General features: G+C 44.0%; 1 protein-coding gene across 2 annotated transcripts in view; it reads right to left on the reverse strand.

Annotated features, from left to right (window-relative positions):
• The window catches only part of NEDD9 (neural precursor cell expressed, developmentally down-regulated 9), a 100940-nt gene that overhangs the window by 31283 nt on the left and 49916 nt on the right, over positions 1-19741 (reverse strand). The window contains exon 1 of one of the 2 annotated variants that reach the window (XM_086901933.1): positions 6950-7044. The exons of the other annotated variant lie outside the window; for it this stretch is intronic. Coding sequence (XP_086758059.1) covers positions 6950-6961 — 12 coding nt within the window. The 5' untranslated portion in view covers positions 6962-7044. Of the gene's footprint in view, positions 1-6949; positions 7045-19741 lie in introns of those variants that run through there. 2 annotated transcript variants of the gene reach the window in all.

Consider the following 19741-nt stretch of genomic DNA (forward strand, 5'->3'; position numbering starts at 1 on the left):
TCAAATAAATTTCATTAGAAGGGAAAGCCATCCAGCTCTGCCAATTTAGTGTCACCATCTGGGATACTACACAGCAGCTACAACTTGGGATGCCCTGAGAGTCTAGCTGTCTAAAGAAAAACAAACTCAGGAACTCCTCCTTCCAGGCTCCTTCCAGCCCTCAGCAGGCTGGTGTTACCCGTAGCCTGTGAATCAGAATTCCAGGGGAGCCAAGGCTGGCTGGCAGCTGATGCCAGGTCCAGTCAGAGTCATCTCCATTCTACAGGGCAGTGACCATAAGTCAAGAAGCCTTCCAGAACAGCTCCATTTTGGCAAGCTGGGTACGCTTTCGGGGTATGCTTTACCCTTTCTGGGTAAGTGTACCCCTGGAGAAGAAAGATGGGGAAGGTGTAGGTGAGTTTTAAGCAGCTCTGGTTACTGTGCTCAGTCTCAGGCTGAAACACAACTTCAGTTGTATTCTTGTTTGTGTGAGAGATTGGTTTGGGCAGTTCCTGGGCTGCAAACAAAATAAAGCAGTATAAAAAGAGAGACAGAATGCAAAAGAAGATATCTGCTTGTAAATACACCCTTCTGTAGCAGTAAAAATTGGTTTATGACCCTAAGCATTTTAACTGGATGTAAAGTCCACAGGACAAGGGCATTCATGACCCTACTTACTGCTAGCTGTATGTTAAACAGAGTGCACACTTCCAGCTGTCTTGCACTTAACCCCTTGGAACAGAAACTTCTTTAGAAAGAGAGTTACTGATTTTTAATGGTCTGTATCTTCCTCTCTCTGTCTGCAGCTAAGCAGGTCATTCACTGAAAGAACTGAGATTTACTTCTAGGCTCCTTCAGCATTTTCTAAGATTTGTTGTTACCAAATGATTCATGGTATTGCTATTGCTAAAATTTTCAACCTTGCTGCTGCTGAGGCCTGCTTAAGAAAGGGCTTCTGATGTGCCGGCTGCATTCCTGTACAGTAAACCCATACTTATTTATCTTCCTTTTCCAGGCAGGCTGATCCACTCCGAGTGTGAAAAAAGTGTTTTCAAAACCAACATAAAAATGCAAAGGTGAAAACTGGCCTCATCCCTATAGAGAAAAAATATATACCATTTTTGTCATGCTTGTGTTTCTAGGAGTGTGAACTGTAGCTTTAGCAGCCCTGTTTCACGTCAAACACAAGCTACGTCCAAATCTGCTCTGGAAAAATGAGCTCCTTAAAATTAAGACAGTTTCCACTACTGTAATGTCTAGACCAAAAGGCAAAAGAAAACAGGCACTTGCCAAGAGCAGGCTGTGATAATCAGGCAATAATATGCAGAGGCTGCACTGTGAGCTGCTATAAAGTGACCCAGCTTCACTGATGCTGAGAGCTGAGGCCATTTACAGGGAGAAGTACCTCTACATGCAGCTTTACTTAGCAGCAGCCTGACTTAATAAACATTGCTCAATACCTGCCATAGATATTATTTTCATAGTACAGTCCCAGATGAGTGTCTGATCAAGCCTACTGAAGGCTTGGCATGAAGCACATTTCAGGGGCCAGAGTACTGCTCTAACAGGAGATGTCCACTGCTTTCATGGATGCTCAGAGAGCATCTGTTATGTAAAGAAGCCTCTTGAAAAGTGACTTACACATTTGTGATTCCAAATGCCACTCAAGTGGGTTCCTGCAGAGGCATGTGGACTTTAATGTCCTAAGAAGTTCAGCTACTTGTCTCCATCAAGTGAGGCCAGAAATGGGAACTGTACAAAAATAAGGGTCCTCTACAAATGTTGCAGCCAGGGCAGAGACTGTGCATACACTACTCTTAGGCACTCATGTTGCTTTAAAAATGGAATTAAACTCTAGACCTTGGGAGACAGGTTCATAATTGCTGTTGGTATGAATGGGATTTAAGTACTTAAATGCTGTGATAAGTTAGTCCAAATAAAATAAGCACAGCAAAAGTGACTTCACCTTGGCCCTTAAGCAATCTAAGTGCATTTATTGTATGCAGAAGGCGCTCCCATGCCCCTAACACCTTTGATAACAGCAATATGACACGTAGGAAGCTCTGTGCTCCCGGTTTTCTACTTTTTTGTATGCACTAAATGCACCTGGCCTTGCTGCAATTACTCTGGTACTTAAAATGGAGCACAGGTAACACACTAATACAAATTTCTCCTCAGACACCACACACAGGACAATAAGCCCCACTTGTTGCTGGGCTTGAGATAGTGAGATTCCAAAGGTGAGTTTGTCTTCAGTCAAAGGAAGTGTGCTCCAAAACTTTAACTAAAGTTCACAATAACACTTCATGAGAATTCTCATGAAGAAGCCTATATTCTGCCAAAATACAGAGTTCTGCAACCTAAGACAATAACCACTGAAATGTGCTTTCATTTTCCCTTTGCAGAATATGTTTCCATAACGTCTTACTATTAGACAATTTTCCCGCTCTCTGATCTGACAGGTCCCCCTTGATGAGGTATTTTGATAGTATGGCACTGTTTGGAATCAGTAGAGTTGAGTCAAGATACCTCAAGGCCAAGGAATAGTCTAACTTGCAACCTGCAACCCCTAGCAGAACCTTAAAAGCAAGAGTAAAACCCCCAGACAAATATCTAATGCCTCTTGTACTATCTAGAATCAAACTGAATTTGAACTATCAAAAAAATAAGGAAGGCTGTTCATTTGGTAGTTCTGCTTCCCCATCAAATACTAGGAACTACTGGACAGAGACAGATTAGGCTACCAGTTTCTGATTAAACAGATTTGCAGCTGCATTACTCAGGAGCAGCTGTTAACATAAAAACACAGAAGTTTAGAATTCAGGCAAAAAACCTGCATGCTGTTGGCTGTAACGCTTTGTGATGGCTCTTCTTCTCCCTCTGGAATAAGCCCTGTAACATCCCTAGGTCTCAGCAGCTCCATCTGTAAAACAGAGTTAAAGGCACTCTGCTGTCCCACCAAGACTTTGGTAGGGCAAGTGGACACGATTGGAGGAGTTTCTCAACTATTCCAGGGTACTGGGGCACTCACCTCTTTAAGTATACAAATATAAATCTTCAAGGGGGTGTGGGAGGGGAAGGAGGGCACACAAAGGCTACAGCCAGAGCCTGGAAATGACAGTGGACCTCCAAGCTTTGTGAAGGGGACGATCCTTCTGGCTACAGCGCACTGGTGCTGCTGCTGACTTAGGCCTGACCCTGCTAGACCTCACCCACCTCACCCTGTACATGCAGAGGTGAGAGAAAAATCGTGAAACTTCCATTCTAAACTCATGACAGTAGGAGAGACGGCACAAACTTGGACAGGTTTTCCCTCTGTCACTTTGTTCCTCTCCTACTACATTTTTCAAGGCTTTACAGTTCCTATTTACTCCCGAGTTTGATTGCCACCCTGTGACTGCTGACATACTGGAAAAAAAAAAAAAAAAAAAAAAAAAAGTGAAACGAAGAGGAGTGAGGAATAAATGAAACAGAGAGGATTTGGTTAATAAAGTACAGACAGTTCTCCTTTTACATGGTCCAACACTCAAAGTCTTTCATTGCCAGGGTTACAAGCAGCTTTTCACAAGCACTTCTGGTTGGGAATATTGTATTTCTTCCCAGGGACACTATTTTGTTTGTCTTGGCGCGCAGACATTGTAATCAAGTCTATATATTACAGGACTGTGCCTTAGCACAAATGGCAGGAATTTCGAACCCTATTTAGGTTTCTTCCTTGCCCAACAAATTATCTAAAAATAGATAATCAAGACCTCATAGTTTACATCTACGTCATTCCTTTTGGCTTAAATGAGGTAAGGAATTCAGGTTTTTTTTTCCTCTCCTCTTTCACTAACTGTTTGGAAGTTCTAGTAAACAGATAAGTCCCCTTTTCTTCCTTCCTTCCCCCCCTTACTTTGTCCTGCATGTGAACAGCCACCAAGCTGCAAAAGCCTTGTTATGATAATGTCTTCTCCCTTTTGCTTCTGTTGCACTTTTATTGCCTAAGATAACAGCGTTGGGATTGGTGGCCAGATATACCCTCTCCCATCCACCTCCTTCCCTCCTCACAGTGTTTCTGTTGCTACAGAGTGTATTGTAGCTGTAACTGCTCCATCCTTGGAATCATAGCCTGGGTCTGGTTTCAGAAAAGGCTGATCCTACCTACCTCCCGGATTACAGAATATGGGAATGGAGTCCTGTGAGAACTTCATGGGATCCAGTTTTGTTGTACATGGAGATTTAGCTCAAAAGCAAGCGGATGTCATCAAAGAACAGAGGTGTTGCCCCCATGCAACTGCACCCCTATTGGTTTCTGAAAGCAGCTTTTAGAACAGTAGGACTAAGAAATGCTCCAAACCAACACAAGTATTTTTTATATTTAACCTTTCCCACCTTTCCATAGCCCAGTTAAAATAACTTCTGTGTTCACAGGCATTTAAGTAGTGCATGAATGGGAGACACAAGACCTGACCGGGGTTTAAATTTCTCTTTGCTTTAAATAGTCATATAATCACTGAATTTCACACAGTGTGCAAAAGATAGACAGTGGTGTACAGACATATGTCAGATAAAATTATGAACTTGCTTAAGTTCACAGGGATTTTCCCTTTCAGAAGATTCAGATTTGAGTATTAAGATGGAAGAATGGAATGGACAATAAAAGAAGCTTAGATGAAGGACGAGAGGGAGGGAACAAGTTTTGAAAATGTCTGAATAAAAAATGTGTAGACTGAGTAGCAGATTTTCTAGACCAGAAATAACCTTGGGTTTAGTCACATTGAAAGCAAAGTCATGGGTGATGGAGAGACATATTCAGGGTCTCACCCATGAATCAGTTCCTGTTCTGTCCTACTGTTAAAACTTTGAATTAAACTATAATAGGCATTTCAATTATTTCTTCAAGTGAGGCCTTATGGACTATCACAATGAAAGTTAGGAATGACAGGCCCCAGTATAACACCAGGAGCAGTTATACAGAGCCAAATCTGCACCTGGATGCTAAACCTCTTCTGAAGTGATGGTATGGCCCCAGGCAGGCCATGAGCATTCTCTGTTCCTTTATTTCATGTATACAAAAAAAAAAAAAAAAAAAAAGTTTTCCTATAGGAAGATAAAAGAAAGAGAGAAACTACAGAAAGAACAAAGACTGAATGCGCAGGTATTTTCCTTGTGTATTACTCTAGGGATAAGAAATAGATCTAAGAATGTTTGTCTCAGTTAAACAGTGTAACTACTTCACATTTCCCAGGGAAAGTAAACACCATAATCCACCAAGAAGGTTTATGAGGCCAAACCCCTCTCTTTTTAACTTCTCTTTTTATTTATTTATTTATTTTTAATGGCTTGCTCTTTCTCTGTCTAGCCTTCTCTGTCTAGAATTATGTAATCACAAACCAAACCCAAAATGCTCATTCCCACAATACAGGGCAAAGGAAACATTTCAGAGCAGAGAAGACTTCCCCCCTTTGAGCCACCTTATCTGTCTCTATTTTTGCAGTGCCCCTGGGTTACATACAGGAAATCAGGAATCTGTGTAACTATGCAGGACCATTATTTTGCTACTGGGGTACAAGTATTGCTTGGCCCTGGGAAGCCTGGAAGCAGGCTGTGAGCTTTGGACCAACAGTGACACTGCTCTTCTATCCTCGAGTGCCTGATGCTTTCTGCTCAGAGTTAACAGCTTCTCTAGGCAGGTATAAAGTCTACCTGGACTGATTAGAGGTGGAGTAGATAGACGAGAAGAGATGAATTTTATCTCAGACTTCAGATCAGTCAGTTATATGAGACACAATTTAAAAAAGAAAAAAGCCATGAGAGCCACATCAAAATTTTCAAAGCCATGGATTACCTTTGTCAGACCACATCTAACACAACTTCTTTTACCCTTGTGTGTAACATCTCATCTTTCCATGAGATGGGATAAACTGGCAGTTGCTTTGGAAACTTAACTCTCATCTTTCCCAAAGTTCGGCTTGAGAGACCCTGAAAACTTGGTCTGAGTTCCGACATGTACAGAAGAGCATAAAGACCTGAGCACGCTTTTTACCTGGGTATCACTCGTACTTCTCACACACACTGCCACAGCATCAGCACTCTTTCACACCATGCTGCCCAAGTTTAGCAAGGAGATGGGCTTCACTTCCAAAGCAGCTTGGTCTCCAAGTAAGCATATAGCGTGTGACATTCCCAGAATCACCTTTTTATTGACGCTGAAGTTATTTTTGGCAGGGGAAGGAAAGTTTTTCCCTCCCTCCCCCTTTTTTCCAATCGCACAAGATTACGGTATGTCTGTACAGTAATCTAATGCCCCGTGGGCAATTCTGTACCTTGCCCAGACGTTTTTGAGTAATATTAGGTTTAAAGGCTTCATACTTATGTCTTTTGAAAAAAAAAAAAACAAAATAAAAACTACCAACCAACCACCACCCCCTCTGGGAAAAGGTCACTAAAAGCGATTATTTAATAAGAGGGGATCCTAGGATATACAGGGGATAGACTACCCATTTTAAAAAAATGTTAGGGTTTTTTTTCCCCTCGCTTGTGAGCCATCAGACCACACCGTGATAAGGAAACATCCATAAGCGGCTGGAAAGGGGGTGAATGAGCTCCCGGGGAGGATCGGGGGTACCTGTCCCAAACGCGCCTGGCCATCACTCACCGCCCCGCCACCTTCCCCGCCATCCCGGGCTCACCCCGTTACCCAGGGCCGGCACCAGCGGGAAAAGCGAGTGCAGCTCCTTCTCCCCCCACCGCCGCCACAGCACCCGGGAGGTCCCCGCAGCCCGTCCCCCTTCGCTGCCCCCTCGTTTCCCACTCCCCGGACACCTTCCCTGGGGCTCCGCGCCTGGAGACAGCGCAGGGGAGGGCAGAAGGGAGACGTGGCCGCCCCGCGGGCGTACGGCTCGCCTTGAGGGGGTGCGGAGGGGAGCCCCAGCCCCACCCGGCCGCAGTCCGGGCTGCGCTCCCGGCCGAGCCCCGCAGCGCTCACCTTGTACTTCATGGCTGCGGCTCCGCGCCCCGCCGCATCCCCGCGCGCTCTGCGCGCCCCGCCGCGCGCCGCCCCGACAGCCCTACGAGCTCATTTGCATAACACCGCCTTCATTTGCATAGCCCCGCCCACGTCTGCATAGCGGCCGGGCGCGAGCCGGCCCCGCCCCCGCGCCCGGAGCGCGCTGGCGGCGCCGGGGGAGGCGCGGGGCGGTGAGGCCTGAGCGCGGCCGGTGAGCGGGGGCGGTGTGCCGGGCGGCCTTCAGCCGCTGCCCTCCGCCGATGGACAGCGAGAGAGAGCCCGCACAGAGCGAGGGCTGGCGGCCCTGCTCCCCGGGACCCCGCCCGCCCCTTTTCAAAGCTGCTGGCCTCGACTTTTCCCCGGCGGGAAAGGACCTGGGAGCACAGGTTGGCAGCGGCTGAACAGGAGACGGTGTGTGCCCAGGTGGGCAGGAAGACGAATGGCATCCTGGCCTGGATCAGCACGAGTGTGGCCAGCTTATTACAGGGCAGTTATCCCTTGTACTGGGCACCGGTGAGGCCACACCTCAAGCCTTGTGTCCACTTCTGGGTCTCTCACTGAAAGATCCTGAGGTGCTGGAGCGAGTCCAGAGAAGGGCAGTGGAGCTGGTGATGGATCTGGAGCACAAATCCTTTGAAGGGAGACTGAGGGAACTTGGGGGTGTTCAGTGTGGAGAAAAAGAAGCTAAAGGGAGACCTTACAGCTTTCTACAACCACTGCACATGAGGCTGTACCCAGGTGGGGTTGGTCTCTTCTCCCAGGCACCCTGGAACAGGACAAGAGGATATAGCCTCAGGATGTCCAGGGGATGTTCAGGTTGCACATTAGGAAGACTTTCTTTATGCAAAGGGTGGGTAACCCATTGGGATCAGCTGCCCAGGGAGGTGGTGGAGTTGCCAGTCCTGCAAGTGTTAAGAAACAGCTGGATGTGGCACTTAGTGCCATGGTGGCGCCACTTAGTTTTCACATGGTGGTGTTTGGTCAGGGGTTGGACTCGATGATCTCAGACACCTTTTCCAACCTGATTGTGTGATTCTGCAAACCTTTTCTGCCTATCTCCCCCATAGGAGGATGCAGCTCTTGGAGGGGCTGAATACTGCTTTGTTCCTGTCTTTGCAATTATTTTTGTTCTCATCTGTCCTCAGCAGATGACCTTTTTTAACTACTACTGCTCAAATCAATCTGCCAAGAGTTCTCTATGCCTGGCTGCTGTTTTAACACTGATTAGACACCAGAGGCCAAGAATGCTTTAATGGCCTGGAGATGTCCATTATAAAGAGTGACCATGGTAAATAAGGATTATTTGGAAGAGAGTAATAATTAACTCTGGTATCTTGGGAGCAAGAAAGAGCGGGGAAAATAGATGTGTGGTGATCCTCCATGCATTTCAAGTTAGATCTCTTAATCAGGCATGATTAATACAGTGCACATAATAGGAATCTTTGTGTGTGGGACATACTCCAGGCTTGTTTAGAAGAACAGGAAATAAATTCTCTCCTTTTTGTCCAAGCTGGATCTTACCCAACATTTTTAGGTCACAGATGGACTCAAGGCTATTTCTAGTGGTCTAAGGAAAAATAGCTAAGAATAATCTTGTACTACCAGATTACAAACATAACTACATTCCATAGTACAATGTTATCCTTAAATTCTCATATGACTAATCCTCTAGAGAAGGATCCTATTGCTAAAATGGCTTCTTGACTGATAAAGAATGTCGTACTTTTATCTGCAATCTCTCTCTGTTCTCCAATTCCAGCTGTACAAATTTACTAAATTAATACAAAAATGCTTTTTTTTCCCTATGCTGTTTTCTTGACTGCACATGCCCTAATAGTTCATGTGTGTGTGTCTCTGTCAGCACAAAATAAGTCTGGGAAATTTGTCAGAAGAGTGAGCTCCTGCTTTCTGCAGTGCAGAAGAGCCACTGTGGCAGGGCTATACATTTGCTGCTCCAGCCCCTTGTTGGAGTTTTTCTCTGGGCCTTTCTTTTGCTTTTGTTGTTGATTTTTCTGATTTCCCAAGAAGAAATGCAGAACAGATGATATTTAATACGCACTGGGTTTAGGGTAGCGTTGTTTTAAGTCCAGCATCAAAATAAATTTGGGTCATTTCAAGAGAATAATACTCCCTTGTATGCTGTATCCTTAGACAGTTCAATTAAGAAAGGAATTCTTCCAGTGATTATGTATAGCCAGCTTACTATTAGGAGAGTGCAAATCTCTTTGGAGCATTTCTTAATTGAAGAGTTAAAAATCAGAGAAACACGGGTTTTCTTTTTCATGTTTTTGCTCTTCATACTCCAAGTAGAAAATTACTTTTAAAAAAAAGATTGCAATGGCTAAAGTGTTAACATGGTATTGGACTAGCATCCAGATCCCCTTCCATGAATAAGCTCTGTATAATCTCTTCCTGTGGCGCCATTTCCATGAAAATAAATGCATTAAGGATTGGAAAACCACATCAGCAAGAACCAAATAAGTATTGACGACAAAAAAAAGAAAAGTAACATCATCTGACTTCACCTATATTTAAACTCAGAGAGCATCTGGTTTCCCATCATCCCACCAATAGTGGTACTTGTCTTGTAACTGGTGTTTTTCCAGAATGCTTTACAATCACATTATGAAACTTAAGCACATTTGAGAAGTGATGCCTTCTGCTATTATTTTAGCTTGCATTGCTTTTAATATGTGCAAAATGTCCCTGACTGATTTTAATATGAGGTAACAGATGTGTTAATATGAAATTCTAGTTGGAGTGTTGCTCTGTGTGTGTATTGTTTTTCTTTTATTGTTCTCCTTAACTCTTATTAAATACTTTTACTTAGATGCCACTGGAATGACACTTTGGGCACCAACCCACAGTCTGTCAGCGTTGGTAGCTGTACTTTACAACTCTGAAGGAGCAGACACAAGAACTGCTATTTTACAGGGAGAAAAAGAGATTGCCCTCGCACACCACTGCGCAGTGAAATCCCACTGCTCATTTTACCCTCTCTCACCTACTCCATTTACCCTGAGGGGGTTTTTAATTTCCCCCAGGGTGAAACACCCACTCAGAGGGGCACTTGTAGCAGAGCTGGCAGCATGGCGGAGCTCTGTGGCCTATCACGGATATCGGGAATTGGATATACCTTGAAAGAGAGATTTGTAAGCGTGATCCCCTAAGCTGCTGGAGTAGCTGTAAGAAGTCGGGATTGCGGCAGGCCCGTCTGTGGTTAGTGCAAGCACTCTGCTCTTCTTGGTGACCTTGGCGGCGGCCGTGCCTTTGCTGTGTAATATTGTATTTCAGGCACAGCCTAGGGAAGTTTTGAGTCGGTTGCCTTGGATAATCAGCTCAGTTGCAACAATGCAGCTTGCTGATGAGGAAGCGGGGACCAGGCATTAGTGATGTCTGTGTTTCAGAGGCAACTCGAGCTATATTGCCAGGATTTATAACGACAAGGTCCTATTGAAGTTCTCAGGAGGGTAATTCACGTAATGTGCCTTTTTTGCTTCGCAGCACAGCAATGGCTTGATTCACTGCCTCATATTTATTCCACCGCAATTCTAGCAGAGTAGCAAATGAGTTCTGTGACTTCGTCTTGTGCCTCTGTCAATGGCTTTTGTTTGTTTCTTTTGCTGAGGGCAATTAATATTACTCTCTGCTCATTTGGGCAATCTACTGCTTGTCTCCTGCTCCCATACTGCATCCTGCTGAGCTTATTGCTTGCTTTATTTCTTATCATGTCTCTGCTCTGTGTCTTCCCATTGCCCTCCTGGTTGCCAGCCGGGGTGCTGAGGTGTTTGGGAGGTGGCAGCAGGTGAAGGGATAGGGCAGCCACAGGGACTGCTTGTCAGCTGGGCTCTGCGGCTTGCCCACCACAGCCCAGGGGTACAGCGTGGAACAGGGCTGCCAGCGGGCCGGGAAGGGAATACCCGCTGGAGCACATCAGCCAGCTATCACCTTGCGACAATTGATAGGGGAACACGAGACAGATATCCTGCTCGGAAAGGTTACTCAAACAAAAACCCCCTTGTTCCTGTTTCCCCATTGACACAATCTGAGAAAAGAGAGACACAGCAGAGTGTCTCCCTCACAGTTGAGAGTCTTTTCAGGAAAGATCTGTGAGCTCTGTGTTTGGGAAACATTGAGCTGTCTTTTCTTCTTTTCCCCCTCTTCACAAAGGCCTAACTATCTCTTGCATAATGTTGTGTGGCATCTGCATTTCTTCTTGCTGAGATACTTGGCCAAGGTATTTTGAATTAAAATGAACTTAGTTGTGCTGCTGCACTTTCTGAGCATAGGAGTCATAACTAGCTTCATCCATCAACTATATAGTGTTACCCAGGCTGGTTCAGCAGATATGCAGTGGATGGAATTTCTTCAGTGTGGAGTGGTTTTGTACACACACTTAGAGTGGTGGAATTTGCTTGCTTGGACAAATCTGTTTAAAAAGATGAAACACAGCTATTTCTTGAGAAGAACATTAACAAAAGTTCAGCACTGACATATGCAGGATTCTCTGCCTGTCTGCATAGAAAGGCTCCCTCTCCCACCTCACTAGGCGATAATAAGAAAAATACTTTGTTCTCACCCAAAGAAGGGAATATTTTGCATTTCAGCAAACCAAAACAAAGTCAACTCTGTTTTTCTTTGACCAGTGATGGAAATCTTTTTAAGCAAGCTTTCTATTCCATTTAACAGTATGAGAAATCTGTCCTGGCAGACAGACGAATGGGTTGCAGTAGTGGTGAGATTTAAATGCAAGGGTCAAATTGTGAGAGTAAAAATTATGACATAGAAATATCTTCTTAAGTTTGCCTGTCCTTTGCCACTTTCCCTAAGATGCCTTTTAGCCACAGGGTTAATTCACTTGCCTTGCTTTAGAATTTTAACCACAGGGTTAATTCACTTGCATTGCTTTAGAATTCTACATTTACTTTAATATATACTTACTAATCTTACAGGCATCCCACCTCCTTTCACAATAAGGCACAAAAGCTGTTCACATTCTTGAGAAGGGCATTTTATGCAGTGTTTCATCAGGAATTGCTCATTTAACTTTGTAAGTCAACCATCAAGGCCCTGTTTAGTGACCCTCCTTCAGATAAGGGGAATAAATGCAGCTCCTTCTGTCCTCTCTGTTTTGCTTCAAATGCCAGCCAGAAAGAAACATACTGGTGTCCTCCCACCCAAAAGGTTTTGAAAGTGAATCCAGCCTTTGTTAGCTTGAGAAATCATGGAAGGCAGTTGGAATTTAGATATTCTGGCACAGGCTGTCACTAAGCCTGACCCAGTGAATAAAACCTGAAAAGTCTGCTCAGTTTAAAACAAAACATAAAAAAACAAAACTAAAACCAAACAAACTAACAAAGAATCTATCAAAAAAACAAACAAACAAAAGAAAAAGGGACACATCTTACTCTGGAGAAAAGAAAAAGAATGTAAAACTGAAAAGAAGTAAATTTATCTCTGTTCCAGCACTGGAAATCAGTGCCACAGAAATGATTCTCATCAATGGCAAGCTGAACACGAGCCAGCAGTGCCCTGGCAGCCAGGAGGGACAGCCCTGTCCTGGGGGACATCAGGCACAGCACGGCCAGCCGGCACGGGAGGGGATTGTCCTGCTCTGCTCTGAGCTGGGGCAGCCTCACCTCCAGTGCTGGGGGCAGCTCTGGGTGTCACAACACAAATAAGACATTGAGCTATTAGAGAGTGTCCAAAGAAGGGCCATGAGGATGGTGAAGGGCCTTGAGGGGAAGCCTTCCAAGGAGAGACTGAGGTCACTTGATCTGTTCAGCCTGGAGGAGACTGAGGGGAGATCTCATTGCAGTTACAACTTCCTCGTGAGGGGAAGAGAAGGGGCAGGCACTGATCTCCTCTCTGTGGTGACCAGGAACAGGACCCAAGGGAACGACCTGAAGTTGTGCCAGGGGAGGTTTAGGTTGGATATTAGAAAAAGGTTCTTCCCCCAGAGGGTGGTTGGGCACTGGAACAGGCTCCCCAGGGAAATGGTCACAGCACCAAACCTGACAGAGTTCAAGAAGCATTTGGGCAGTGCTCTTGGGCACATGGTGTGACCCTTGGAGTATGCTATGCCGGGGCCAGGAGTTGGACTCAATGATCCAAATCAGCATATTCTGTGATTCTGTGAGAAGCTTTTCCAGGTCCATGCAGTAGCTCCCCATGGAGATGGCTGGTGTAGAGCATTTCAGTCAGGGGGACTTCATGTTCACAGCAGTGTTGCAAGGAATTTGTGGAGGACAGCACAGACTGTAGCTGAGCTGTCATGCACCCTTTGCAGAGCTGAGGCAAAGTGGGAGCTCTGGGAGCCTTGGTACATGCACTGGTACAGATTTGGTGCACCATTGGTGAGGGGAGAGGTGGCAGAAGCCCGTGGCTTCAAGGTGGGTGCAGGGAAGTGGTAGATTGGGTCTCCAGTGCCTGCTTGCCTAGGATCTAATGTTATTGGGAGGGGAAAAAGAATGTGAGGTATGCAGGGAAGACTGGAGAGGGAAAAGAATGTCAGCATGGAGCACGCACTAGCCTATTCCTTCCAGAGATACCGTCAAAGGGTTATTCATTTCCCAAACAAACAAACCAGTCTAACAGTCGTGCTCACAGACTCCCTTATTTTCCCCTCCAGCACAAAATATTTTTAATGCACGGGTTAAAAAATACCAGCTTGCTTTCAGACATGTGGCGTGCATGCCATTCAACCTACTGATGCCAAAAGAGTTTTTCTTGTTTTTCCTAAGAAAAACTGAGAAGTAGCAAAACTCTGGAGACTGCAAAGCACTTCTGTTCTCTCTGGTTCACAATTGTGTGGATGAAATATGATAAATGTAATATAGGGAGGTTGCTCAAGAGGAAATGTATGTTTAGATACCACAGCCTGTTTAAGATGAAAGGAATCCAGAATTCGGACCGGAATTGCCTCAGACAAGAAACTTGGGCACAAAGTTTAGGCATGTTAACCTTTTCATGCAGTTCTAAGAAGTCATAGTGCTGGCATCCAAAAGCTCAGATCTTAACCTGAACTTTCTACTTGAACTTTCCCCACCTTGGGTGAAACTCCAGAGCTGGGATTTTATTCACATGGAACATGTTGCATTATTCCAATAGATATTAAAACTGTTAAAATGGGAATGAACTGAGTAAAGTATTTGTTTTCTTTTGAATACATGCATCTAGCATACCAGGTTTGTGGGAACAAAGTCCTGACTCAAGTAGCACATAGCCCACCTGCAAAGGAGTTTATAAATGGAAGCGGGACTGTGAGTGTGGACAAGTAAGTAGGAAACAGTGGTCAGGAGCAAAAAGCTTCACTTTCCTGAGACGCCTTGGAAAGGTAAGGTTCTGTAGAGTAGGATCAGCAAGTTTTTTCTCAGGAGGTATGACCTCTCTCACCTCCTCACATACACACAGAGTGATATGCAGCAGCTCTCATCCCCAGAAGTTTTCTCTTGAATATGGTAGCACACAGCTCTGCTCATTCCAGTCTGTGATGCCCTGCTCCTGTCTGATTTTCCTGCCTACCTCTCCTTCTCCTCCTGCCTTCCCAGTCTGGCAGTTGGCAGGCAGGAGAGGCCCAATTCCAGGCACATATGCTAGCAGTTTGTTCTGAACTTGTGTGGAACGAGCTCGTACAGACACAAAAATGGTGTATAAAGAGGGGTGTGTGTTGAACTCCTCACACATGTATTAGATAGATTTTAAATACTACGTAAAAACCCTTGAAATCCCATGAATCCTCTGTACAGAGCATTTGTGTGTCTTAACTCCATTTTGGGAGTCAGGACCGAAGACAACCTTGTCAAAATACTCTCTCCTTCCTCTGATTTGCAAAATGCACACTACTTTAACTTGGAAAAACATCAAAAATTACCCAAAAATACAATCTCTCCTGACCATAACCTGTCCCTCAGATTTACACACCATTCAAGGAGTTGTCCTGTGACTGGACTAGCCAGCTGTGTCCATTTTGCTTGCAAAGCTTGTTAATATTTGCCCTCTCTGTTTTTAAGAATGTTTTGTTGCAAATCTCCCACACTTTTTTTAGCAAAAAATATTTGCTCTTACTGTATTTGATATATTCATGTTTTCCCTCTCCCCATCTCTCATCAGCAACTCTTTCAAACCAAAAGCATTTCTCTCTGGTAAGGCCATCAGCTCAGTGGTTGTTCACTAGCCAGCAGCTGATTTTTTCCAGTAGGCGGAGAAGCAAAAATAAAACTATAATAAAAGGCAAATTCGGGATTAAAAAAAAAATACAAAGCTGAAAGTTCTGTTTTGCCTTTACAGCCAAGCTTCCCATGAAGTCTCAGCCTAGATGTGTTTTGAAGCTTAAAGAATTTCAATGAAATTTCCTTCGTTTGGAGGTGTTTGAAGTGAGGATATAAGATAGGAAAGCAATATATTACTTCTACATTTATATTTTATATATATATATATTTATATATTCTAAACATCTTTTCTCTCTTTTGCTTCATACAGATCTGTGGAGATCAGTTTATATCCTTAACAACAGAGAACAGCATATGAAATGTCTCACACTGTCTGACTTATTTTTCTCTTCTTTGGGTGTTGGTGTTTAAGCTCTCATCTCAGACTCAGTGTAAATTTGCATCTCCACAAAACTGCCAAAAATGGTTTTCTTTGCTGCCATCTAAATCTGTTTATGGTCTACCCTCCCAAAATGATTATTTAAAGGAAAATGACTGACTTTCAAACCCCTCCTCCCCTTCTGTTATTTTTAACAAGCATTTCAGTGTGGTGTCGTTTAGAGAAAAGATTATTGCATTGCTGTGTCTTGCAGGACTCTCAGGAAACAATGCTAGAAGAGAAGGAACGTGGGAACTCTGTTTCCTCTCTTTTCTGTTTGCAAACTCTGAATGCTTCCAGCAACGGGGTAGCCAAAGATGGGTTGAAAAGGACAGAGCATGCTCCCATTGGCAAGGCTTCTCTCATCTTCACTGGGACAAGGATTTGGCCATGCCATGCAGCATCCCAGGCCTTGGACTGAGCACTTCACTGGCTCCTCACAGCAGGCTGGCTCTGCTGAGGGAGGCAGCACTTGCAGATAACTTGGCCCTCATAAGTATCCACCACTGTTATTCTTCTGCTTCCTTCAGCCTGGATACTTGCACAGGTGATGGAAGCACCACTCTTGGGATCATGGGAAAGGAAGACTGCACAATTCTTGCTGGTCTCACCTTCAGCACCTCTGTTCTTGTCTTTGTCTGCCCTTTCCCTTACATCCCAGCTGACTCATGGTGTTTGCTTCTCAAGTCTGAAGAGGACTTGAGTCATAAGAAGAGACAAGAGGATTTGACACTTCACACCCTCAGAGTTCAGCCTTGTCTGGGAGCTCTAAAGATCTGTCTCCACGTGTCCTTAGGGCTTTTGAGGAGTGGCTTAGCTCTTTTGTTGAGTCATAACGCTGTGGAGTACATTTGTCTGGAAGCCATGAGTTGGTACTGGACAGACTCTCTTTTATCTGCAAGTTCTGAGATAGAGGGTGTTGGCTCTGGCTCTCTAGACAGTAAGGATGCTTTGTAAAAGGACCTTGGTCGTGTTTTCCCAGTCACTGTAGCACCGTAGTGAGCACAGCTGCTGTGGGATGGCTCCACAGTAGCTCTTCCAGAAGCTGTTGCCTCCAGTGAAAGACCTGGTATGGATGGGTGCTTGCCCAAAAAGAAGACCTAGGGGGACATATGCATGCAATCCCCTCTTCTCAGAACATAAGCAGTGCTCTGACCTGACTGTCTGGTGACATAAATGTTGGAACAGAAATTAAAGTCAAAGGCATGCTAAGAGAGCAGGTTTTGGAGATACATGTGTAGATAGGGCCAAAAGATTTAGACTGAAGCTGGTGGCATAGGCTCCTTAGTCTCTTCTTATAATTTAATTTTCCTTGTTTCTCAGAGATGGATATTCTGGTGCAGAGTTCGAAAGTGTAATAGCATAAGAAATGCAAGGTCCCAAATGCTGACTCCTGACCTAAGCACATGGGTGAGGGAGAAGTCTGTTGGACCAAGCTGCTTTTATAGGAGCTGTAACCGCTCTAGAGAGTAATGGAGGGAGACATTTCCTTGAATTTGTGAGGAAAGGGAAGGAGGGCAAAAAAGGGAAAATGAATCGTGATACAGACTCTTACTAATCAAAATAATAGGAGTGAAATAGTCGGGGGCATCAGGGATACAAAGCACCCCACACCTTAAGTGGATCAGTACATATTATGGCCTTTTCTGTCTTTTGAGAAATCTGTTCCGTTTCTTTCTTTGATATTAAAATATTCTACACTTGATAAATAACAAAATATATGGTCCTTAAAGACTGAACCACATTTTGGTAGCAGCCAAGATAATTTTATGAAGACAGACAAACTTGTGTTAAATTTAAAAAAAATAAAATATCACGCTAGAAAGTTATGTAAGGTTCTATTTTAAAATCGTCTGGTCCTAATTTACTAAATTTACTGCCTCAGAGCTAATGCCAAACTGCTACATTTGATTTATAGAAATACTTTAGCACATTTTTCCATCAGGCTATTGTAGAATACATTTACTGCCTTTTTATTATAGTTAAAAATGCAGACTTTTTAAAGGAAAGGAACATTTTTGAAGAGCCTATTGATAGTTTCTCACAGGATGCCAGGAGACATGCAGATAGTAAACAATGCTGTGTGCTTAGGAACATTCCACTCGATTTTCAACTCCTTCACCATCTTTTTTTTTTTTTTCTTTGTAATTGAACAAAGTGATCCATCTGGTAAATGGATGTTTGAAAATGTCCAGTTTGTGCCAAACCACTTTTCTTAAGCACAGACTACATTTTTTTCAGGCAAATATTTAAACAGCAGCTGCACTGTGATGCATTGCTAGCCATTAAAAAAACACACACAAAACCCAGACAGCAGGCAGGGGGGAGTCAGGGTGGAAGAAAGCTTAACAAATATTCCATTAAAAATCTATCTAAAATTATTGTGCTAAACAACCCTCCTTCTTCCCCTTTCTCTTCCTGACAGGGGTTTCCAAATGGGAAATGACTGCTAGGGAGTAGAACCTACACTCTCTGATCAGCAGAGCAACTGAGCACATGCTTAATTTTATACATATGCTCAAGTCCTTCTTTATTAATTTGTGTGTCTGTGCTTCACAGACTGGGTCCTTGATTAAGTCTCTGTCTGCTTGTACAACAGAATTCTGTTCCAGAAGAGTTAGTTTTTCAACGTTTTTGAGAAAGCACTGTGGTTTTTTTTCTCTCCTACATCTATCTCCAATTGAACTTACCCATGAAGTTTGATCCATGTTCAGTGAGTTCTCAAATACGTGGATATTGGATAGAGTTCTGGTTCAGGTCTTCCCCTGATTTTTATTCATCTCTGTGTACTGATTATCTGAACTCAGAAGTGCCAAAATGCCACAAGCAGAGGGAATTTTTCAAGTATTTCCAGCTTGAGCAGAAGCAGTTGGTACAAGACATCACCTCTTTTTCTGTGGTAATCTCAGACTTATTCAGATCTAATCAAGCAGTCATACCGATAGCACTTTTCAGAAATCCCCATGCAGTTACCCAGAACTGGCACTGCCTGCTTTCATTTTGATATCTCTGTTCCCTCATCCACCTCTACAAGTGCTCTCTGTTCAGTCTGAGATTCAAATTCAGGGTCTCCTGAAGTCACACAATCAACTAAACATCTCCAAGGACTTTTAATTTCAGCCTTGTTTTGAGTCCATAAACTCCCTCCCATTTTAAAGCTCAAATCTCTGAGTAATTTTGCAACCGAAGGAGTTGATGTTTTCTGCCTTGATGCAGCAAGGCATTGGACTCCTAATGCCTGCTCCAAAAAAAGTATCAAGGCTTTTAAAGTGTCGGGTTTCAGTAACAGTGCTTCCAGATGGGCTGGGTTTGCACGGTTGAAGAGTGCACCACGACCCAAATGTGGCTGTGATGCCACTGTACCATCACTTTAGTCTCAAGGTAGGGAAGACTTAATAAAAATTATATTTTTTTACATTGCCAAGACAAAATTGATGTCCTGTTTCGTATCCAGTTGATGCTTTGCCACTCTGTAACATCCCAAGATTTCTGGGCGTTGCACTTTTGTGAAACAGGTTTCTAAGCCGTCCTGGTGTTTGTGGTTGTTGCTGTGGTGGTTGCTATGGTTGTTGAAGGGCAGTCAGAAAAGGGGTACTGTGTTTGTTGCCCAACATGAAAGGCTCCTGGTTGAGAAAATGTCCCTGCAGCTACCCAGTGCAAACCCACCGATTCTTCCCAAATGCTTCTGTGATACAGATGGGGGAGAGCCTCTCATGAAGAAATGGTCTGACATGAAAGGGAAGGGGGGTAAAAAGGTCGCAGCAAGGAAAAGAAATGATTCAGCACTAGTTTTTGTGGGCTGCCATTTGTGTCTGCAGGTCAAAGTCAGTGTAAATTTGTAAATGTTCTTCTGTGCTCTGCTCTGGAAAGGAGGTAACAGCGCAAGACAAGCAAAGCGCTAAAGTCTAAATTTAATTTGACACACCATGAAAATGAGACAATTGTCTGCTGGCTGGTTGGGGTCCAGAGATGTCACCTCACATTACTATCATTTGTTGAGCAGTTGCCAACATTTGTCCATTTTCACAGCCCTGTTCAATATAGAAGATTTCTAGGGCTTCTCAGCAGTCTGAGGAAGAGTGGAGTTTTGTTTTTTGGGAGCTAATCCCCTTAAACCACTTCCTCTTCCCACTGGAGTGAGGTTTTCTTAATGCCTTTTTGTGTGTTTTGTTTTGTTTTAAT

This window comes from Cyanistes caeruleus, chromosome 1, assembly GCF_971803275.1.
Source record: "Cyanistes caeruleus chromosome 1, bCyaCae1.hap1.1, whole genome shotgun sequence".
Lineage (NCBI taxonomy): Eukaryota > Metazoa > Chordata > Aves > Passeriformes > Paridae > Cyanistes > Cyanistes caeruleus.